General features: G+C 38.4%; 1 protein-coding gene across 1 annotated transcript; it reads right to left on the bottom strand.

Moving 5' to 3' along the window:
- Window positions 1–424: 424 nt before the first annotated feature.
- On the bottom strand, window positions 425–1919 carry LOC100782286 (galactomannan galactosyltransferase 1). The gene has a single exon (XM_003525821.5). It carries the CDS (start codon window positions 1757–1759, stop codon window positions 473–475), a length of 1287 nt encoding a protein of 428 aa, XP_003525869.1. The 5' UTR covers window positions 1760–1919; the 3' UTR covers window positions 425–472.
- Window positions 1920–25093: the final 23174 nt, after the last annotated feature.

The raw sequence follows: 25093 nt of genomic DNA, 5'->3' as shown, positions 1-25093 counted from the left end.
ACCATTATGTACTCCCTCGCCTAAATTAGTTGTTTATTATTATCATTATTAGACTTTACTAAATGAGTTATCTGAAATATTTTAATGAGAAATAATGACTTTTCTTTCGAGGTTTTTGTTCTGGTATGAAGTCTGATCCATCATTAGAGTCACCGCATCTCTGATATTCGTTTTAGCGTTGTTTTGTGAACAAGAAAACAAGACCCACTCGTATCAAAACAAAAAATTGGGTGACACAGCCGGTTTAAAATGGGCAAGTGGGTCTTCAGACTTAAAATGTCAGTTTCATGTGGGTTATTATGGTCGGTCGCTTATGTGAATCTTTCATATCATCACTACCCGACCCAACTTTAGCATATTAGTGTTATGATACAAAACCCTACATATAAAAGCCTCATTTACTCAATGCCTCTCATACCGGCAAAAAGATCGATATAGTTAATTTCATCATTATTTATTTACCTGAGTAAATCTACACAACATTGGGATAATCAAAAGGTATAGGTGAAATGGCCTTATTCAAGAGATCCTTACGCATGTAACCATAGACGCGCAACACCTGATTATCAGCGAAGTTAAGAGCCCTCTCCATGCTGTTCCAGCAATCCATAGCATCATACGCAGGGTTATGGTGTCCATTGCAGGGTTGGCACCCAGTGAAATGCGTGATGAAAGGCCTCTTCCACTCTCCCACATCGTTCAAATACTCCTCCCTCATCAAACCATAACTTTCACTCACTTTCTCCGCGTGCCTCCTCCTCAATCCTTTAACCTTTCTCTCCACCTCATCGTACCTCTCGCTAACGTTATAGTAAGTCTTCGAAATCTCCAACCAGTAGCCTTGGAAATAGTACTCACTCTCCAGAAAGATCTTGTCCGCCCATTTGTTCTCAACCGCGATCAGATATGCCAGCGCCGTCTGATCGTCCGAGTCCGGAAGAACCTTGTCCTTGAACGTGGATTTTAAGGTTTCCCCCCATTTTTCATACTCCGGGGACATTGGGCCCATGCTGGCCCACACGTCCATAAAATCCAACGACCACTGACAGTTTCTCATGAGGAAAACGCCGGCGTTAAGCCCCGTCCAGCTACGGTTTTCACGTACGAGATTTTCCCAACCGTGGACAACGAGGTTGTGGTCCTTGTAGCGGTTGAGAGGGAGAGTGAACTCCATGTCGGTGAAGACCGCGTCCGAGTCGACCCACCAGACCCACTCGGCCTCCGGGTGAGCCACCATGGCGGCTCGGATCACCGGGTACTTGGCCCAGTATGATCCCATTTTGGGGTGCAATAGGGCGTTATTGTAAATTATGTCGTAGTTGTGGAGGCGGCAGTAGTCAACCTTGTTCTTGAAGAACCTTAATAGAAGGTGATCGCCGATGGGGTTGTGGCAGCGCTTCGGCTGCGACCCCGTCACGACGAGGATCTTGCTATCATGTGTCGTGACGGTGAATGAAGGATGATGCAAAAGCCACTGTTTTCTCTTCTCGTCCCAGTTGTGCATGGGCTTGTCCATGGTGTAACTCGTTTCGGGGTCGTCGTAAAAAGTTGTTTCTGGTGAGTCGGTGTTTGTGGGGAATTGGAGGGAACTGAGTTTTGTGGAGACAGGGTTGAGTTCTGGGTCAGAGTTTGGGATGGGGATTATGAAGGAGGATAGACCCCAGAGGAGAAGGAGGGTTGTGAGTGCTCCTCCGAGGAAGAAGATGCAACCGTTGGGGACCCAAATGGAGGATTTTTTTCTGGAACTGAACTTTGCCATGGTTGAGTTATGTTTGAGGTTTTGTGTTGTGATGCCATTTTTATGTGCGGTTGCTCTATGCCACTGTGTCGCGTTCTTGAACCGTTTCTGTGATGTTTCGATACGTCTAAATTAGTGAAGGTAGTTAAAGGAGAGAAAGGTCCAAATTGGGAAAGGATGAAGGACGAAAGCATGAAACGTGAAAGCATCTTCGAAGTGCATGAACATGAAAGCATCTTTTGTTTGCTATTTTGAGGTACATACCAACCAGCCAGCGGTGATAGTTGTCCTGAACTCTTTCCTTTCAATTTGGTTGTGGTGAACTTGAAGGACACTCTTTCCAGTCTATTTTGGACCCAGAACAGTTCAGTCGTTCTGGAGATGGAATTATATGAGGACAATTTTTTTTCTATTCGACACCAGATGAGACATGACTCAAATATGAAATACTATCCGTAAACAAAGTTTATTAATAATTCGTTAATTACAAAATAATAACTTGGTTTTCGAAGTAAAAAATTACTTTTTAATCCAATAACTATTAGTCAATTTAAGATGTTGGATTTGCATTTTTATTTTTTGTTTTTATCTTTATTTTTATTTTCTGGAAACTGTTTTTATTTTGAAAAGATTAGAATTCTGAAAATATGTTTGATTTGACTTTATGTTTTCTGTTTTTTAAAAATAAAATATTGAAAATGCATTTTTAGGAAGAAACGTATTTTTAGATTTGGTTAAAAATTTTTTTATCCAAAATGAGATTCCTGATTTCATCTAAAGACACACATAAGTTTTTGGTTCGTTCAAAAAAATATTTTCATGAAAATATTTTTAAAAATTTAATCAAACACATTTTCATCATTATTTTGTATTTTCTATTGTGAATAAAAACAGAAAACATAAATATATTGCCTCTCATCATACTTATGAAAATGGTAGAAATAACGGAACTGGGTATGCTGATATTGTTTTTAATATTCGTAGATAACTCCGACGTATATATTTTTAATATTTTAAAGGTTAACCTTTTCTATTTAATTAAATATAGAAAATCCTTTTAATCTTACTTAGTTATCAAAATAGTTTTACTTAGATTAGGTCTTATAACATCGAAAGATACAATTTAATTAATTTATTTTAAGTTTTTTATCTTATATTAATTGGTCCTTATAATGTCATCATAGTTAAGTAACTTCTATATATATTACTCCAATGATATAAATTTAAATAATTTTTAAATTAATCTCTTAAATTATTCTTAAATGACAAAAAATATTTTTTTATTTATAAGTAATCGTTGCTTATATATAAACAAAACTTAATTTTAAGTAATTGAATATGACAAATAGATCACCTTAAATGGTAAAAATAAAATAAAATTAAACAACGAAGCAAAAGATAAGCAACTCGTGACTCTAGAAATGTTCTTATTAACTTATTCTTGTTGACTTAGCCTTATGTTATCCTTTTAATCCAATGATTTTAATTATAAATGTCTTTCTTCAGATTTTTTATAGGGAGTTTTCTAAAACATCTTTTTTTCTTTTTTCTTGACCCTATGAGTTTCAGGGTTAACCTCACTAAAAACTTGCTAATTCTACTATCTGAATGTATCATGGGGAAGAGCGTGCATGTTAAATCTTGGAAGATTTGTGTGCTTTAAGAGAATAAATCCTTATTGTCTCGGTCTTTATGTGTTAAGTTCTACTAGTTGAAGAAGGAGTGTCGTCTAGGTTCATCATCATCCAAGTTCGTAATGTTCGTGGTTCATAATTTGACCTACTTATAACAAGTTCAAGGTACTCGAAAGGCCAGGATAAAGTTTCAAATACAAATGAAAACATAAAAGAATTAGAAGGTTTATATTAGGCTAGCAGCTAGCACCTTTACTGTTGGGCAAAAAAACATCCATTCTTTCCTATTTAAACTAATCAATATAAATAAAAATTAATCATATAAATCAAAGGGTAATTGTGTAACTTTATATTTTTAAAAATAAAATAAACCAGAAATACTCCTATGATACCAAATTTTTTAGTTTAACAGGAGTATTAAATTAATGAAAAATTATGGGCATTGATGGATATGATAGATGAATTGAAGAAATGGAGCATCAGAATTTTATGCTGGAAGCTAATTGCAGAGTTATTATAGATGGATTGTCTTCTAGCATAAGGGGCGCATCTGAATTTTATTCTCTTATTGGAAGTTGTAAATCTGTTTCAAACTGTATGGTAAATTTTATAAGGAGACAAACTAATTAATCAAATTGCTTATATATTAGTTAGTTAAGACATCTAGATTTCATGCTAGCTAGTAATCTTGTTTTGAGAGTATATCCAATTAGATCTTTGCTCTTATTTTAAATGAAAATGAAATGCAATGAGTATGTTTTACCTAAAAAAAATGGATATGATTTTTTTTACATGGCATTAATGATATGATATAAAGTTTACGTGTTGAAGATAATTTAATTTTAATGGCTTTAACATAAGTATATAGTGGTCCCTGTAATTTATTGCCTGGTTCTAATAAAATGAATATAATATGATGGGTATTAGCATCAAAGATAATATTCATTATTAGGAGTTTAATTTTAAATTTTGAATGTCCGTTCCCTTTCTCTCAAAGTTAGAAATTAATTGTCCGTTACCGTAATAAAAATAGATAAGAAAAGTACGCATATACTTCCTTCTTCTGAAAATAATAATCATCCTAATTATTTTCCATTAACAAAAAAACAATAAATAAATAAACAAAAATAATAATTTTATAAAATTAATTTTATATTATCATTAATTTATTTATAGATTTTGTTGTTCCCAATTAATATTATAAGAGATATAAGTGAAAAAATAATTAATATTACATATTTAAAAAAGGTAAAATGATAATTATTTTGTGACATTTTTTTCCTATTACATAATAATTATAATGAAACAAGTGGATCACTTTCTTCACCATGCCGCTTGAAATTCGTCACCTTTTTTTGAGAGATTCTTTTAGTATCCCCTAGTTTATATGTTGGTTTTCTTTTTGTTTCCCACTACACAGAAGAAGAAGAAACTTAATTTCTTTGCGATGAAATAAGCATGAAAATAGAAGAAAGAAAAGAAAAATATATAACATTATATTACAAAATATTATTGTACAGCGATTAAAATTCGTTATACCAAAGTTATATTATTATTGTTATTTACTATTCTCATGTAATTTTTATTTAATAAGAACTAAATAAATATATGATTTGTGAAATAATTATTGCTTTTGTCAAGAACATTTTAAAGAAAGGTTATAAAATTGGAAAAAAAATATTTTAAAACTGGAAATCAGAAAAAACTGACACTGAAAACTAAAACTTATTGATTTTAACCATCAGAATTCTTTAGTTTTTACATCCTGAATTGTTCAGTGGTGTTGCATACAGATCAAAGGTATTCTTCATTAGATAATTATTATTTTAATGCTATGTTTTTAAATACAATTTTATTAATCTCAATTAATTTGTACTTAATGATAATTTAATTCCAGTGATGTTCTGTCAAAAAAATTATAATGATTTAATTGACCCTTATGTATAAAACAGATTTCATTTATTAGACATAATAAAGGTTTCAAAGTATGTAATAATTATCATTAATTAATTAATTTTTATATTGTCCTATTTTTATACAATTAAACTATTAAGGTTACAAAGTATGCAATCATTATCATTTAATTCACTAATTTAATTTCTAACTATTTCCGCCTTAAAATAAGTGTCCTATGTTTTATAAAAAAAAATTAATAAATTAATAAAAGAGAGAATTAAACAAAATTAACATTAATATTAACATTACATTGAAAAGTTAACAATACAATCATTTTGGATTTTTATTTTCAAATACAATGGCATTTATTTTGAGACAGATAAAATATTTTACATAATTCACATTTAGAAACGAATATTATTGTTGTGTTTGATTTAGAAAATGAAAATAATTTTTTTAACTAAAGTAGCATATAAGAAATGTGAAACTTGTATGAACTCATAATTTCTTCTTTATTCCTTTCTTCTTTCCTTCAACCTATAGGTGAAGTTGGTAATGTAGTTCTTGTTGAGTCATGGAAACCACTTAATTCAAGATAGTAACAAGATTTGTAAGAAAATATATATCTTCACTTGGATTTACTCTTGAAAAAGAAAATAAAATGTGTACTTATCAAAATCTAAAGTTGCCATACGTTAGGGTGGACGTGGATAAGATGGGCTCCTGAACTTCGCACGTCGGATTGGCAATGGCCTTTGTTAGGAGGACAAGAGGGGGGACCTACAAAATAAAGGACTCTCGCGCTCAAGTAAGTATATGAGTTATGAGAGTAAGTGAGAATACACGAATTTATGAAACAGGTGTGTATGCGTTAGGGTGTCGAGAAAGTACAAGGGAACCTGGTACTTATAATGTAGAGAGAGAGATGTGGAACCTTGTTGATAAGGACTGTTACGGTGATGTAACAACCCTTGCAGATAATTAATGGCTTGTAGATAATAGCCAGTAGATAAAAGTGGCTTATAGATAATGTTACAAATAACATGTAGCTTAGAGATAATTGTTAGTAGATAATTGTACCTTACAGATAATGTGTAGCTTTGACTACCTGCCAAGAGATTAGGAGATGACAATATATCCAAATAATTAGATATTAGAGATAACTTGTCTGTTGGGGAGCTCGACTGCTAAGGGTTGGATGTCGTGCTCCTGTGCCAGGACTGACGTGGAGGGTTGACATGTGTCTCGGAGTGTCATGTAGGACGACACGTGTATTTTGTGGACCTTGGACAGTACATAAGCCCCCAAGCTCTTAGCCGGCCTACGAGTGAAAGAGGTTGTCCAGTGTCAAGGGAAATTATCCCACATTGAGGAGGTTTGTCTAAAGTCTAGTGAATAGCCTTCACAAGTAGGAGGGTGACGAGTTTGCCAAGCCCCCAAGCATGGACAAGTGTTTGTCCGGTGTCGGCAGTGGTAACCTTGACAAATGTGAGAATTACAGGTCTATCAAGCTTGTCAAGCCCCCGAGCCTAGACAAGTGTTGTTTGGGCTTCTTTTGTCAAGTTTGTCCATGGTGGACATGCTTTCAATTTTGCAGGCGAGGTCTAACATGTCAGGTGAAGGAAGTCTATGTATTTGACAACTTTTCCCTTTTCTAACCATTGGACAATGCATTGAAGACAAACGCTACATTTTGTCTCTTGTAGCAAGCATATGCAGTGCAAGTGTTGTACTCTTGCATACGTGTCACTTGTGGTGTGGGCAGGTACTGGAGACGTGGTGTATGGGTGAGTGGGGTTGTGTCGAAGTGCGAAAAATTAGGGCACTACTTTAGATCCTGCTAGTTACCGAAGACTCTGTCTCTTCTTTAATTGGAGTGGACGTTTGATTTGTGACCACGGTCACTTCAAATTTCTACCTTCTTTCTCTCAAAATCTCTTTGCTTGCATGCTTGCTTCTTGCGATTCCCTTTCTCCTTCATTCATCTTCTTCAACCTTCGAGGTATTCCTTCTCTAACAATGTCTTCCTTTCTACCCGATTCCGCCATCGGCATGGGTGGCAGTGATTTTGGAGGTTTGATTCAACAACCCTTTATGGACCGAGAGGTCATTTCCGTTGGCGGTTCTTCCTCGGAGGATACTCGCCATGATGCCTCTAACAACGAATCCTCTTCCTTAAAGAGGTTGAGGGTTTCACACCGTATTGGTGGAGGCACCTCTCGCATCCACGGGAGGGTGCAATCTTCCGCTGCTTCCTCGATTGGGGAGCCTATCCCGGTCACTGTAATTCTCGCCCCCCCCTTCTGCTTAAGGGAGAGCAAGGAAGAATGGTGGCAGGGACGTTAAGGCATTTCCTTGTGTGCGACGTAGCCATAGTGATTGGTCATCATCGTCCTTCCCTGCCGTTATTGGCTTTGAGTGGGTGAGGGACGACGTCCTGAAGTACAAGACCTCCACCACCTTTACGGTGAGTGTTGTTGCACTACAACGCCAAGTAAAATTGGTAAGTCTTGAGAAATCCTGCAACATAGTCGTCTAGCCTTGTGGGAGTGATGACTTTCCTTTCTTGAGGGCCACGTTAGGCTATCCGCCCTTCTTTTTTATGTACAGGTGTCTATTCGAGGTCTTGGGTCTCATTCTCCCCTTGACCGCATTCCAATGTGCTCTGCTTGAACACTTGAACGTGGCCCCTTTCCGACTTCAACATCCGTCCCAGTGTGCCAATTTTCTTGTATTTCTTCCAGATGAAGCTAACAGGTAAAATTGGTTGGGTCTCCTTGAATAGCATATCCAAGAAGCTGTTTGAGTTTGGCTTAAATGTTTTTCACTGTTTCAAGGACCATTTCTTCAAGGTCATAGCTACTTATGTCCCACTAATGTTCAATAGGGACAGGGAGCCTTGCTTCTCGTTCTATTAGTAGTCTGGCCCCACCAAGTTCAAGTTATTTGACAAGGATCTGTTGACCCTTGTGGAGAGGGTTGACAAGGCCATGTTGGAGCAGTTGTCGGCCTCACTGAACGTGCAAATCATTTTGTCTCTTCCCTCAGCATGCGATCCCCTCATTGCCTTGGATGGTAAATGTTTGCCTTGTCTTCCTTCTTTGTGTCTAAACTGCATTATGGTTTGAATTGAAATTTGTTGTATTGTTGTTGTTTATCTTGTAGGTATTATGAGTGACTTCCCCTGGAGGCCACTTGTGAAGTAGGTCGGACCTACTGGTGGGAATGTGCCATCGTCTACTGTTGCTCCTACTGCTGGAGAAAGGGGTCAACCTGCTGTTGAGGTTGACCCTATTAAGGTTGCTCCTAGTACTCCTTCCTCTGTTTTGACTAAGAGGAAGTAGGATCATGGCACTGGGTCATCGGTCCACAAGAAGTCGAGGGCTCCTTTTAGCCTTTGTGCCCTGAGGCAAGTTGCAGGGTTGATGCCTAGTTCGAGTCGTCCTTCAAGTTTGCAACATATACCTCCGGCTACACTATGCGTCAAGGCTTCTGCTTCCACTATTGTTGTTGTTGTTACTCCTACCCTTCCACCTCATCATGTTGTGTCTGTTTAGGAGGTCACTCCTACTACTGAAGTTAGTGCGCTAGCTGTTTCAGTTGGTTCTTTTGTGGCTCCTTTGTCCACCATCGATGCACCCTTGCTAAGTGCAGGTGTGGAGACCACGAGCGCCTCTGTGATGTCGCCTCCTCCTTCTTTAGCTCCATCGGTTCCTCCCTCGACTGTGTTGGCGTTGACTTCCACCTCTTCTCACCCCCCATGTTTCCTTGGACCACATTTACACTTCTAGCGATTCTGATTCCCTGTGGGACATGGGGTACAAGATTGAACAGAAGACCCCAGTTGGCTTTGTGTCGGCCTTTGATAAAAATTTGATTTGGTCAGTTAGGGTCCAACATGCCACAAATTCTACCAAGGTCTTTCTTCAAAGAAGTTTGGTAATCCTTCAAGAATATGGGAAAAGGCAACAAGAGGCACTAAGTAAAGTGGCATCCTTGGAGGCGGAGGTCGCCAAATGAAGGGCTATTACTCATAAGATCCGGAGAGTGGAGTGCCCTGAGGTAGCTAGTGCCACAGTCACCTTCCCTGAAGCTGTGAAGTCAAACCACAAACTGTCTTCCAAGGTTGGCAGTGTTTTGGCTAAGTTGTTGCGCACCACGTTAGACGGTGATGAACTGTTTAAATGCTGTAAGGTCTTATAAGGGGAGAAAAATGGAACACCTTGTGTTTTCGTAAAATAAATTAAAAAAGATTCTATTTAAAAATAAATAGAGTTTTAGAAAAGTGATGAGGTTTTTGTAATTAAATAAATAAGGAGAAATAATTTTATTAATTAAAATAATGTTTTTAAGGTAAATAAAATAAATATGTGTTTTTTTAGGAAATGAAAAGAAAGATGTTTTATTTATTCATTTGATAAAGAGTAAAATAGAGTTTCTTTTTATAAAATAAAGAAAAATCAAGTAAATAATAGGTTGAGAGTATCCTAGCTATAAATAGAGATATATTAGGTCAGTTATTACATCTACGATGCTCTCTCTTCCTCTCTAATTCGTTTTCTCTTCTTCCTCTCCTCAAATCCTCTTCTTTTCTCGCATACACTCAAACTTATCCTAGTAAAATTACAATCTCAGAATCGTCAACCGTTGGATTATCGCTAACTTTGAACACCAGGTTTGGAACCAATTTTCGCACAACCTACAGTTGGGATTTGTGGAATAATATGTGTGGTGAGAGAAATATCCCTCACATGGAGGCTTCAATCCCTTCTCATTATCTCCGCTTGGAAACCTAGCAAAGCGACCAGAGTTAAAGTTTGACGAATCTTAGGGAACCACTAGAGACGTTGCTATCACTACCAGACTATACACGTGAGCCCACTTAGAGGTAAGTGACGAGTTTATTCCAATTGGGGTCAGAATGAACATGTGTAGGGATCTTTAGAGGTTAAATTGAGATTTATTTTGGGATATTTATTGAATTATAATTCTTTTTTTACAATTTTAATTACAATATTGTTGTGTTTGATGGACCAATTGATGTACTGATGCGAATCGATTGATAAAATTGAGTGCTCTTGGTGTTTTCGTGTTTTTGACCTATGATTTTGATTCCTTTGATTTTGATATGATTATGTGAAATTTTTTTAGGGGTTTTCCTGTAACACCCCATTTTTTGTAAAATAAATTAAAAAGAATTTTATTTCTTTAAAAATAAATAGTTTTAGAAAAATGATGAGGTTTTCATAATTAAATAAATAAGTAGAAATAACTTTATTAATCAAAATAATAGTTTTAAGGAAAAAATATTTTATTTATTCAATTGATAGGAAATAAAATAGAGTTATTGTTTATAAAATAATAAAAATAAATAAAAATAGAATAAATAATAGGTTGAGAGTACCAGCTATAAATAGAGACACGTTAGGTCAGTTTTCAGACTGATGACTCATCTTCCTCTCAATTTCTTTTTCCATTCTTTCTCTCCCAAAACCCTCTCTTTTTCCCTCATACACCCAAATTTGTCTCAGTAAAATGACGATCCCAGACACGTTAACCGTTGGATCATTGTGAAATTTGAGCACCAGGTTCGGAACTCATTTTCGAACATTCCCACCACTGTTGGAATTTGCAAAACACTTTTTGAGGTGAGAGAAATTTCCTTCGCTTCGTAACTTTCTATTTTCCTACAGAGACCCAAAACCTGTCCCAGTAAAACTAAGATCCCGGACTCGTCAACCGTTGGATCATCGTGAAATTTGGACACCACCTTTGGAACCTAATTTTTCCTTTATGCTTATAAATATGATATTGTTGTGTTTGACGAACCAATTGATGTCCTAATGTAAACTGGTTGATAAATTGAGTGCTCTTGGTGTTTTCATGTTGTTTTTTTACCTATGATTTTGATTCCTTGATTTTGATATGATTATGTGAAATTGTTTGAGGGGTTTTACTCCCCATGTTGTGAGAAACATTTTTATATAAATTGTTTGTATTTTGGATAAGATTTACTAGGTGAGCATGATAAATTATAATATTGAGATCATGAAATTGTGATTAAAATTGTGTGTAAATGATAAATTGAATATGTGATGAATTGTGAAATAACATGTTGCTTTGAGATTATAATATTGTTATTGAGATTGAGTATAAGTGTAAAGTTGAACACATTTTAATTTGTGAGATACACGTAAATATGTGATGATGGATTGCGACATTATGAGATGTTAAATTGTGGACATGAGATTTGATTGTGAATAAGTGTGTGGTTAACACTTGATGTGATAATACTTGTATTGTGAGTTGTGAATTACACAATAATTCAACTGGTGTTTACCTTGAGAAAAGTGTTTATGCACAGTGTTAAAGGAAAAGTGTAGGATTCCTAGTTAGGAACCTAAAGTGTTAAATTGTAGTGCAATGTGTTAAACATGTTTGAAACACGAGTGTGAGGTCGTGGGTATTGTATAATTTATGAGCGGTGTTTGTGTGCAAAAATTGTTTTAGGGGTTGGACCTGAATCAGGAAGGTGAAGCCTTAACGGATTCTTCGGAGTCTAGGCCTTGGGGGTAAAGACACTAGGTTTGAGTTCTCTTTTAAGCCTATGTTGATCCCATATGGTTGGAGCATTCTCGCATAACAAAGTGACCCTGACTGGTCACCTTATGATTTTACTTAGTAAGAGTGACCTGACATACCCATTGTGTGGTGTGTCTTGTTATATACTCCTAAGCGCCCCATGATGGTTTTTCACTGACATGGTACCACATTGCATATAGGGTTGAGTCTTATTATAATTGTTGCATAGCGCTTGTTAATTGGGATCATGAAATTGTGATTGAAATTGTATTTAAGTGATAAATTGAATATGTGATGAATTGTGAGATACATGTGCATTGAGATATTGTATGTATTAAGTTGTGAGCTATGAACTGTGCAATCACACAATTGTAAGACCCTTTAAGGGTGATGAGTTTTTGCGCGACGAATATTGTGATGGGATCCATTATGGAACTCAACGAGTTGAATCACTTTGAGGCGCGACGAGTTAAAATGATATTGAAAACAATTGAGTATTTGTGTGTGTTGCATAGTTCATAGGTAAAGTATGTGTTTGTGCCATGTATATATTAATATTGTGTGATGTGTATAAGATTCATGAGGTGTTATAACATGTTGTTTTGGAATTATAACATTGTGATTAAGTAGTTGTATGTGTTGCATAGTTCATAGGTAAAGTCTGTGTTTGTGCCATGTATATATTAATACTGTGTGATGTGTATATGATTCATAGGGAGTTATAACATGTTATTTTGGAATTATAACATTGTGATTGAGATTGAGTGTATGTGATAAATTGAGTATGTGTTAAATTGTAAGATACGTGTGTATTGAGATTTTGTGTGCATTGAGTTATGAGCTATGAATCATACAATCACACGATTATAAGACTCTTTAAAGGCGATGAGTTAATGAACAACGAGTATTGTGATGGAACCACTGTGGGAACCCAACGAGTTTAATCACTTTGAGACACGACGAGATAAAATTATTTTGAGAATAATTGAGGAGTCGTGTGTTTTGTACAATTCATAGATAGAGTTTGTGTGCTAAAATGTTTTCTAGGTTGGACCTAAATCAGGAGGGGAAGGCCTTGATGGACTCTTTGGAGTCTAGGCCTTGGGGGTAAATACACCCGATTTAAGTGCTCCTTTAAGCATGTGCCAATCCCACATGGTTGGAGCATTCTCGCAAAACAATATGACCCTTACTGGTCTCCCTATGATTTTACCTAGTGAAAGTGACCTGACTTACTAGTGTGTGGTCTGTCTTGTCATGTACTCCTAAGCGTCTGACGAGGTTTTTCACTGACATGGTACCACATTGCATATAGGATTGAGTCTTAGTGTATCTATTACATAACGTCTGTGTAATGACTATTGTGACTTGTTACGTGATGGTGGGTAATGAATTATGTGAGTGAGACATTATGTTATACGTGAAATGTGTTGTTCGGAACACGTGATTAATGTATAGGTGTGGAATGTGATTGTGTGATTAAATCCTTAAGACAAGTGATGTTACGCAATAAGTGGTAAAATGATGTGAATTGTGTTAAGTTGAGTTTGTTATACTTGTATTAGATATATGTGATTTTTCTTATCTCTACCTATTTAAGAATGTGATAACTCACTCCTTGTGTGCTATTTGTGTTTGGATCCTGTGATGATCTCAAATCTTGTGTTCGTGGGAATAGATGGTTAGGTGGAGGTTGTTGGGACACAATGCTCTGATAGAATGTGACATTTAAGGCATGAGTTTTTATTTCAATTGCATGATGTTCTAAACATGTTTTATGTTACTTTATGTTATTTCACTTCTTAACTTGTTTCCTTTTTGTAAAAAAAAAATTGAATGGCCTTGTTTTGGGCCAAAAATGTTTTCATACCTTTATTTGATAAGTTTTTAATTTGATGATTAACGCGAATGTGAACCTTTTACCATTGTGAGCTCCTTTATGTTTATTGAATAAAATCATTTTAATTAATTCCGCATTTTCATGTATGATATTATATAATATGTATGTCGGGGTAAAGGGTGTCACAAAAAGGACTTGGTTGGCAAGGTAGAGGGCATTGCGGCAGAGAAGGATGAGCTTGCCAAGGTGGTGGCGGACCTCCAGGTCTGGCTGAAGGAGTCAGAGTCCAGGCTAGAGGTCCAAGCTATGGGCGGTTAGGGAGAGGGAGGCCAGTAAGGAACTTGAAGAGGAGCTGCTAATGTATAAGAAAGAGGCCATGGAGCAACATTAAAAGAGCTTCAACAAGGCCGTCATGCAGGCCGGGTTTTTCGTCAAAGACCTTGACTTGGGTCTTTTTTACCCTTTCAAGGATGTGAAGAACGATGTTATGCATGATGAGGAAGATATTGCCACTGAAGAGGAAGCTACTGAGGAGAAGGATGGCGAGGAGGAGCAAGATGTTAGGGCTAGTGTTTAGGTCGTTGTTTCTTTGTTTATTTTCTTCTTTGTTGAATTTGGGTCGTATAGGCTTTGTAACTATGATAATTTTTATTTTTCTTCAATGCACATGCTTTTCTTTGTTGACGAATTTTGCACCGTGTGTTATGTCTTGTGTGTTTTCCTTTGTCTATGGAATGCTCCGTTACTTGTGGTAGTATGAATAGGACATCATGGTGAAAATGAAGTCTTTGACGGTGTAGGAAGCAAGACCTTGGCGATGTAGGAGGAAAGGCCTTGGTGGTCTCTTGTGAAGTAGAGAAGTGGATAATATGAAATTATCTCAGGTTTGATTTCAACCTGATTAAAGGTCTTGTCACCCAGTCTGGTGATAGGTCGTCTTATCCTATTAAGCTTCTCCCATGATGGTTGTGAAGAGTAAATATTACTTTCACCTAATTAAAGGTCTTGTCAACCATTGCGGTGGTAGTTTGTCTTGTGGAAACTAGACCTTTGACTGTGGTCATCGTGGTTCTTAAGGAGTGAGCTGACCAAAGGGGTGCGTTGGGTTTTGTAGGAGTATGTACCAAGGATGGACCTTGGGTTTTCATACCAAGGGAGGACCTTGGGTTTTTTATGTTCCTATTGACTTGTATTCCTCCATAGATAGAAGTTAAGGATAAGAAATATTGTCAAAGGTAGACCTTGCGTACCTTGAGTTCTTGTGAGCGAAACTTAGCAAAAGAGGGGCTCACTAAGGGCAGAACTTGGGTTTAACGAGTCTTGGACCGGGGACGTGTTTACCCTGGGTTTTGGCGAGGCTCCTTAAGGTCTGACTTGGGGTTTGACAAGCCTGTAGAGCTGCATTGAGGCTTACCAAGGGCGAAACTTGGGTTTTGCAAACCCGTGAGACTCACCAAGGACAGGCCTTGGGTTTGACGAGCCTTGGGAGAATCAACCTATGAGACATACCAAGGGTGGACCTTGGGTTTGACGAACCTTTGGAGAACCAACTAGAGACGCGTCCATCCTGGATTTTACCAAGACTCAACAAAGGTGGACCTTAGGTTTTGCGTGCCATTAGAGATACAAGACTCACCTAGGATAAACCTTGGGTTTGTCAAGCCTATAGGACTCACCAAGAGCGGACCTTGGGTTTTGCAAGCCCTTTGGAGAAACGACCTGTGAGACTCACGACGGACCTTAGGTTTGAGGAGCCTGTTGTTCGCTCCTCTGCGATGCTAATCGGCAAGTGCACCGAGTCGCACAAGTAATATAAAACGGTAAGAACCGAGTATCGAATCCATGGGGAACTTGTTTCATTAAGAAAATATATGTTCAATAAGCAAACATATGTACACCATTAAAAACAAAGTAAATGTCAAGGTGGATTTTTGTGCAGAAATCTAGTTAAATACAAACTAAAATATCTAGAGATTAAGAAGTAAAAACAGTCAAGTAAAAAGCGTTGGGTCGTTCTACTGAATCTACTTTGATGTTGCTATGTATTTTTCTCTATTTAACGTTATCTTAGTGTTCTTATGCTAAAAAACTACCCAAACCAAGATCCCTCGAGTGAATGGGCCTAACTCTATTTAAACCTCATGTTTGATCCCTCAATAAACTTAGTTTAAACGAGTTGCATTAAGATTACAACATAATAAGGACTAAATCACTGCACTTCATTCCTAGACATACAGTTTTCTAGCTTGCTCTATCAAGTTATAAGGTTTTAAAGCACTTCCCAGTACTAAAAATCCTAAATATACATACAAATGGGTGATCAAGCCACAAGCATGCAAAAATAAGCATAGATAGAAGCAATGAACACATAAAAACAATATTAAATAGATAGTAGAAGAATTTTACATCAAAGGTTCAACAAAACTTCCCAACAAGAGGTTTAATCTTCCATTACAAATAATGAACTTTCAGCACAAAGGATAGATTTTGAGGGAAGAAAATGGCTAAGAATGATTGAGGATGTCTCCTCCAACCTCTAGAACCCTAATCTCACTCCTCTAACCTAAAACTCTCTTGGAGGCTTGTTTCTGTTGCTCTAGCTTCTCCCTTGGCTCTGTTTTTTTGAATCCTCTTAGTTTCTACCAACTTTAGTGTTTTAAAGGCTCCTTGACGTTTCAGATTCTGAAGGCTCGCTAAGCGCGAGTAAGTGAATTTTTGCTTAGCGAGCTAGGCGCGCTAAGCGCGAGAAGAGACAAACGACTAGCTAGGCGAGCATTGCGGCGCGTTGGGCGAGCACATCTCTAGCTGATCCTCTTCTAGGGTTTCCTATCACGCTAAGCGAGCTGAGTGCCTCACTTAGCGGATGTCACTCGCTAAGCGCATAAGCCTCGCTTAGCGAGACACCAGTTGCAAGAACCTTCTCTTCTTTTAGCCTGAAATTGAAGTGGTTTCAACATGAATTCACAAAATGGGAGTATATACTGTATAAAATCAAATTAAACATGAAAATATGTACAATTCCTACAAAAAGAACCATAAATTGGGGGAAAGAGGCTAATTTCATGTAACTATTCAATACAAAAGTTAGTCGTAAATAATGAATAACAAACTCCCCCAAATTTATAGTTTTGCTTGTCCTCAAGCAAAGAAATAACAGTTTACTTGTCCTCAAGTGACAGAATTCACAGTGGTTACTCAAAAATGTGTTTGTTCCAAAACATTAAATCACATGAACATAAGTGGAAAGCAATACTTTAATTAACAACTCTTCATAAAGATATGCAGAATTTCAAAGATATGAACATGATCATTAAGCAGCACAAGTGAAATAAGCTTGCAAGCAAGACAGGTATCAAGGAAGGTTCATCAAGCCTAATCCTCACGGTCACTGTTTCTCTCATAAGCACAAGTGTTTAAGGCAATTCTTCAAATCAACAACCAACACAAGTCTCAACTTTTGAATTTCATCTCATGCCATACAATCACAAACACATAAATTGAATCTGAAGGACTTTCTTAGCTTGTAATGAGGCTGGGCTACAAACAATTCATGGTTTTTCTAGGATGCAAAATTTAGGTTCTAGGAGAGCATTCATCCTTAGATTACCTTTTCTTTTATTCCCAACTTCTATTGAAATGCCACAAACGTATAAGACACTTAACTTAAGTAACAACTATCACATATTCTTATTCTTGAAGTTTTCTTTTTTATTTTTTTATTTTAGCAGTTTTTACTTATTGCTTCTTGACACAATTTTCCTATGTGGTTGTCATTTTTCTTACCACAATTATCATCACCCCAATATCTTCCCCCAAATTTGGGACAAATTTTCTTTGAACCATGATGCTCTCCTACAACCTAAAGAAAGGTAGATGGAGAATATAATTCACAGGCTTAAAGTTCAGTTCAATCAATCATATTTAAGCTCAACATGGGTGCAAAGGATTCATCATTCATGAATAGGGTATGCTGCTTGGCTAAGTGGCTAATTCAATCAATCACAACCTTCATCATTTCCAAAATCATGCATTCATTCAGTATTCAGAGATTCATGCAAAAATTGGTACCCAATGCTAGTCGTTCTCTCACAATTAAGGTTCACACACTCACTGGGTTATGGCTAATGATACCTTCACAATTTACCTTTCAAACAAACTAACATTTTCACTAACGCTCCTAATTCATGCACTTTCTCTTCTAATTACTGCATACTTATTCAAAGCATGTGATCTAGCATCACAATTCACTCAAGTCATACAATCGATCAATTTCAAAATCATTCACAAACACAGAATTTTAAAACCAAAACAAACCACTGCATATAAATGTAAATTGTTCCAAAAAGTTGTAAAATTTTCTAAATATGCAAATAAACTAACTAAAACTGGAATGTAAAAATTGTATCTAAAAGCAGAAAAATAAATAAGGTCCTGTCATCAATCATCCTTCACTTGTGTGGGATCATCCTGAGGTATGGAAGGCGCATCCTGAGCTAGCAAAGATGTATCTAGTGCTGGAGTGGGCCAGGGATCCCAGGAGCTCTGCGTTGCTGCCATGTCTACAACATAATCTGTGTCTGCAGCACCGTCTCTCTCCTCAGGTGCCTCAGATGGTGTGGCAGCAGGGGTAATCTCTGGAGTTTCCTCCAGTGTGGCCTCGGGCGTCGCCTCCGGCTCTGGGTTCGGCTCTTGGGCTGTAGGAGCCTCACCTCCCCCCAAAGGAGAAGGCTAGACTCCTAGCCAAGCCACCTGGGCCATAAAGTCCTCCATGCTGATGATGGGCCGATGCTGAGCCACATCATGAATACTCTGCATCACCAGGCATAAGCCATGGTGAAGGCTCTTTAGCATCGGCACCATGGTGTCTGAGCTCTGAGCGGAGGTGTCGGAGGGTACTAGAGGTGTAGGAATGGGAGTTGGTGGTGCTGGTGGAGCTGGAGCAGGAGGAGTCGAAGAAGAAGGAGCTGAAGCGTCTGATGGTCCTTGAGCCCTAGCTTTGCAAGTCCCCAAAAAAGTGATCATGGGATCATCCGGGTTCCAGCAGTTCTTCCTGATGTACGCCAAATTAATGGCAGGGCTCAGGGACTTGAAGGTGAGGGAGTTTGGTACTACTCCTCTGGCTATGCACAAGGCAGTGATGAGTGCAGGAAAACCAAGTCGAGAGAAGTTGGACTGGGCTATTTGAGAGATCTAGCCAAAAATGAATGAACCCACGTCCATGTCCATCCTTGTGACAAGTCTGTAAACCAACCTCGCCCTATCCACATTAAGATCGAACGTGTGAGAGGTAGGGGCAAGGTTAGAGTAGGACAAGACGCTCCAGGTCTGAGCTAGAGTGGTCAAATCCTTCCTCAGGAGCTTCCAGGACACTCCCTCAACATTTAAAACGAAACCTCATCCTGGAATACAAAGTCTGGCAGCAAGCTCCTGAGGGTCTGGGTGCGTGTGACAGAATCTGGAGTAAGCAGTGTAGCATTCCCCGGCCTCCAGAACCACCAGGGTCTCCAAGAATGTGTTCAGCGAGTCCCCACCAAACTTAATCAACTTGCCCCACACTCTGACTTGCCTCGGGGACTTATCTTCAGGATCATAAAGGTTTGCATAAAACTCCTTGACCAGGGCCACATCTATGTGACCATCAGGCTGCCTGGTCAAGGCTTTATGCCACTGCCTCCGCTCGAGCTCCCTGCGAAACTCATTGTGCAGTGGCTTAGCGAGTTCATACAGAAAAGCATAAATTCAACAGAAATGATGAACATGCTTAATGGGACAAGGCCAGCTTAGCGAGTTTATCAGAAAACCCAAAAATTCATCCAAAATTGATGAACTCGCTTAGCGAGTACATCGAAATTTCCAGAACAACTGAGGCTTCGCAGCCCCTACTCACCAGCTACTAACAGACCTAAGAATCTAATCAAAATGCATGAAATAAACTTACATTATACGTGAAATGAAACCTCTAACAACATGCTATCTAACAACTAACCAATGAACATCAACAACAACGCATAAACAATAATTCACAGAGAAGATAAATTGTCTCCTACCCTAGGGTTCCAAAATAGAAATTAAACGGTAAACAGAAGTACTTACTTGGATTGTAGAAGTTAGTGAGTGAAGATGAAGGCAAAAGAAGCAGGGAAGCAAGGTGAGCACAGTGCAGAAGCAAGTAAATGCCAATAATGGGGAGGAAGGAATGCTATAAAATGCATAAAGGTAACTGCCTAAGGCAGTTATGTCTTATTTTTGGCAGTTTTGACTGCCTCGCTTAGCACGGGTGACTCGCTAAGCAAGCACTCAGTGACGTTTGAATTTTCAGATTTTAATTTCACACGCTTAGCGGGACAAACTCACTTAGCCCAATTCGAGAATTGAAAAACCCAAGAAGGATTTGGGCTTAGCGCGAAGACACGCGCTTAGCGAGTTCTGTAGCTCTGATTGGTCTGCAACTTTCGCTAAGTGAGACGTGGCCGGTTTAGCGAATTAAATGCCTCAAGATGCAGTAATGGGGTCGCGCTTAGCGAGATGGTCTCACTCAGCGCAATGCCATTCTAGAGAGGGATTTGGGCTTAGCAGGTATGACCCATTGGGCCCAATTAATAAGGGGGTCCAGGCAGAGAGATAATTGCGCTTAGTGCATAGATGTGCTTAGCAAGACTATATGTCGCGCTTAGCGAGCTGGCTCGCTTAGTCCAATTCCATTAAATGCAATTCAAGAGAGGTTTTTGGGCTTAGTGCAACTGTCTCGCTTAGCGAGACCCTTTCAGCCAATGGGTAGGGGTTGACGAGCTTAGCGCGAGTGATGACTCACTCAGTGTATGAAGGATGATTCGCTTAGCGCATAGGGCACGCTGAGCGAGTGGATGACTGAAAAAAATTTCTAAGTTATTCCTCATCCACAACTTCAGAGAAGCTTTAATAACCCCTTTTATCATACAAAATAGGTTGATGACTTACTCTAGCAATCACAAACAAGTTGAAACCTAACTATATACAATGATTAAGAAAATAAAGGAAAAAAAGTTGGGTTGCCTCCCAGTAAGTGCTTCTTTAACGTCACTAGCTTGATGCATATTACCTCAAGGGTCTGGAGCAATCTTGGCTCTAGCCATTAGAACCATCTCATTCTCAACTTCATCCACCTTAGCACAAACATTCCAGTCAAGTGAGTGCTTCTCCGCATCAAACAAATCAAATGTGATCTTTTGATCATCTATTCCTATCTGTAGATTACCTTTCCCCATATCCACCACACAATTGGTGGTTAACATGAAGGGACAACCTAAAATTAGCGGGATTTCAACATCCTCTTCAATATCCATGATCACGAAGTCTACAGGGAAGGTGAATCGTCGCACCTTAACCAAAACATCTTCAACCACGCCATAAGGCATTGTGATCAATCCATCTGCCAGCTGCAATGTCATTCTTGTTGGCATAATTTCCAGCTCTCCAATCCTTCTGCACATGGAGAGAGGCATCAAGTTTATGCTGGCCCCCAAGTTAATGAGGGTTTTCCCAACAGACACTGCACCAATAGAGCAAGGGATTGCAACACTCCCTGGATCCTTGTATTTAGGTGGAAGGATTCTTTGAATAACAGCACTACAGTTTCCCTCCACCACAATATTATCTTTATGGATATATTTGCGCTTCTTGGTCAGCAAATCTTTCAGAAACTTGGAGTAAAGTGGCATTTGTTGTATGGCTTCTCCAAAGGGGATAGTTATCTCCAATTTCTTGAAGATGTCAAGGAAACGGGTGAAGTGTTGTTCCTTGTCTTTCTTGGACGACACCAAAGGATATGGTGCTTCCTTCCCTAAATATGAGACAACCTCCTTCTTCTTTTCTCTGGCCAACTCACTCTTTGTCTTCTTCTCTTTCTCATTCTCTCTCTTTTTTTCATTTTTTTGCTTCCTCGTCATTTATTTTTTTCTCCCTCACCTGATCTTCTTCTTTTTCTTTTTCTTCTTGTCCTTCAGCTACTAACTATTGCTCATCACTAGTCCTCTCTTCATCTTCCACCATAGTTACCTTCTTTCTAGTCATGACAGCCTTGCATTCTTCTTTGGGATTTTTCTCAGTATTCGCCCCAGAACTTCCAGAAGAATTTTCAACTATTTGCTTAGCTAGCTGTCCTACTTGAATCTCCAGGTTCTTTATGGCAGACTCTGTGCTCTTGTGATTGGACATAGAAACTTGCATGAACTGAGCCAAAGTCTCCTCCAGCTTGGTTGTCCTCTCATAAAGGCTAAGCCCTTGATTTTGAGGCCTGTTGGATGGTCCACCTTGGTCTTTGTTGAATTGGTTTCCAAGATGAGACATTCATTGCCCTTGATTCTGATTAAAATGGGAACCTTGCTGATAACCTAAAAATCCACTTGCATTAAATCCTGGTCGGTGCTGATTTCCCATATAATTCACCTTCTTTGTAGCATCATCAAGGGGTATATAGCAACCAGATTCATGTGCTCCTCCATATATACTGCAACCTCCAACTTGCAGAACTGCTGAATGTGAAGGTTGAGTCGCTTGTAATTAGGTTGACAGCTTACTAAGTGTTTCCGTCAATGATTCTAGTTGCTTAGCTAGCAGCTTGTTTTGTGCCAACAGTGAATCTTGTGAAGAAAGCTCTAGCAAGCTTCTCTTTGTAGGTACATGAGTCCGATCACACAAAATAGAATGATCACTAGCAGCCATATATTTTAATAAGCTCAATAGCTTCTTCAGGTGTCTTCAATTTAATTTTTCCTCCAGCAGAAGCATCCAATAACTGCTTGGATTGTGGCCTTAAACCATCTATAAAAATATTCAGTTGAATCGGCTCGAAGAATCCATGAGTTGGAGTTTTCCGCAACAAGCTACGGAATCTCTCAAGTGCTTCACTCAAGGATTCATCTGGAAATTGATGGAATGAGGAGATAGTTGCCTTGCCTTCAGCTGTCTTGGACTTAAGAAAATACTTCTTCAAAAACTTTTCCACAACCTTTTCCCAAGTCTTCAAACTATTTCCCTTGAAAGAATGCAGCCACCTCTTGGCTTCTCCAGCCAAGGAGAATGAAAACAAGCTAAGTCTTACTGCATCCTCCGGCACACCTGCAATTTTCACTGTGTTGCAGATTTCAATATAAGTAGCCAAGTATGCGTAAGGGTCTTCATTTGGAAAATCCATGAAACAGATTTCCTTGAATCAGCTGAATCAAGGAATGAGGATATGTGACGTTGTGAGCCTGAACTTCCGGTCGTGCGATACTTGTGAAGAATTGTGGCATGGTCGAGCTAGAATAATCTTTAAGAGTAACCCTCTGTGGTTGATCTTCAGCCATGATATGAGCTTCTGATGCACCTACTTCGGATTCTCTTAACTCTAGGAATGCTGAAGATGATTCAGATGATTGAGTTTCCTCCAAACTTGGTTGTACTGTCCTTTCCTGCAAAATTTTTCTCTTTCTCTCTACATTGTTTCTCCTGCAAGTGGCTTATATTTCCAAATCTAATGGAGCTAAATTACCTGCAGAAGAGTTACCTCGCATACAAAAGGCACTAAACAGAATAGCAATTAACCAAATCAAGAGAAATTAAATTCTAACTACCTATTCACAAAATCAATCAAAGAATAAAGAATAAATGTCTACAAACTGAACTATACCATCTAAGTGGAAAGAAATTCCCCGGCAACGGTGCCAAAAACTTGTTTCACTCCTCTCCGATGCTAATCGGCAAGTGCACCGAGTCGCACAAGTAATATAAGATGGTAAGAGCCGAGTATCGAATCCACAGGAAACTTGTTTCACTCAAAAAATATATGTTCAATAAGCAAACATTTGTACACCATTAAAAACAAAGTAAATGTCAAGGTGGATTTTTATGCAGAAATCTAGTTAAATACAAACTAAAATATCAAGAGATTAAGAAGTAAAAACAGTCAAGTAAAAAGCGTTGGGTCGTTCTAGTGAATCTTCTTTGATGTTGCTATGTATTTTTCTCTATTTAACGTTATCTTAGTGTTCTTATGCTGAAAAACTACCCAAACCAAGATCCCTCGAGTGAATGGGCCTAACTCTATTTAAACCTCATCCTTGATCCCTCAACAAACTTAGTTTAAACGAGTTGCATTAAGATTACAGCATAATAAGGACTAAATCACTGCACTCCATTCCTAGACATACAGTTTTCTAGCTTGCTCTATGAAGTTCTAAGGTTTTAAAGCACTTCCCAGTACTAAAAATCCTAACTATACATACAAATGGCTGATCAAGACACAAACATGCAAAAATAAGCATATATAGAAGCAATGAACACATAAAAACAACATTAAATAGATAGTAGAAGAATTTTACATCAAAGGTTCAGCAGAACTTCCCAACAAGAGGTTTAGCCTTCCATTACAAATAATGAACTTTCAGCACAAAGGATAGATTTTGAGGGAAGAAAATGGCTAAGAATGGTTGAGGATGTCTCCTCCAACCTCTAGAACCCTAATCTCACTCCTCTAACCTAAAACTCTCTTGGAGGCTTGTTTTTTTTTGCTTTAGCTTCTCCCTTGGCTCTATTTTTTTGACTCCTCTTTTTAGTTTCTGCCAACTTTAGTGTTTTAAAGGTTCCTTGACGTTTCAGATTCTGAAGGCTCGCTTAACGAGATTGGCTCGCTAAGCGCGAGTAACTGAATTTTGGCTTAGCGAGCTAGGTGCGCTAAGCACGAGAAGAGACAAACGACTCACTGGGTGAGCATTACGGCGCGCTGGGCGAGCACATCTCTAGCTGATCCTCTTCTAGGGTTTCCTATCACACTAAGCGAGCTGAGTGCCTCGCTTAGCGGATGTCACTCGCTAAGTGCATAAACCTCACTTAGCGAGACACTAGCTGCAAGAACCTTCTAATCCTACAAAAAGAACCATAAATTGGAGGAAAGAGGCTAATTTCATGTAACTATTCAATACAAAAGTTAGTCGTAAATAACGACTAACACCTGTAGGACTCACCAAGGGCGGACCTTGGGTTTTGCGAGCCCTTTGGAGAACCGACCAGAAAATTATCCATCCTTGGTTTTGGAGAGACTCACTAAGGGCGGACCTTGGGTTTAGCTAGCCTTTGAAGAACCGACCAGGGAATTATCCGTCCTGGGTTTTAGCGAGACTCACCATGGGCGGACATTGGGCTTTGAGAGCCTTTGGAGAATCAACCAGGGAATTGTCCGTCCTCTTTACAAACTGGGCTAGATACCTATCTTGTATGAGTTATTTTATCTTGTCCTCCAGGGCCCAGCAACCTTCTGTGTTGTGACTGATACTGCGATGGTACCTGCAATATTTGGTCGCGTCTAACATTTATCTTTTGAGATGAAGATCACGACTGGAAAAAAGTTCACATGAGATCGAGTACATCCTCCCCGTTCTCAATATC

This window comes from Glycine max, chromosome 5, assembly GCF_000004515.6.
Source record: "Glycine max cultivar Williams 82 chromosome 5, Glycine_max_v4.0, whole genome shotgun sequence".
In the NCBI taxonomy this organism is placed as follows: domain Eukaryota; kingdom Viridiplantae; phylum Streptophyta; class Magnoliopsida; order Fabales; family Fabaceae; genus Glycine; species Glycine max.
This window is presented reverse-complemented; position numbering and strand designations above follow the sequence as displayed.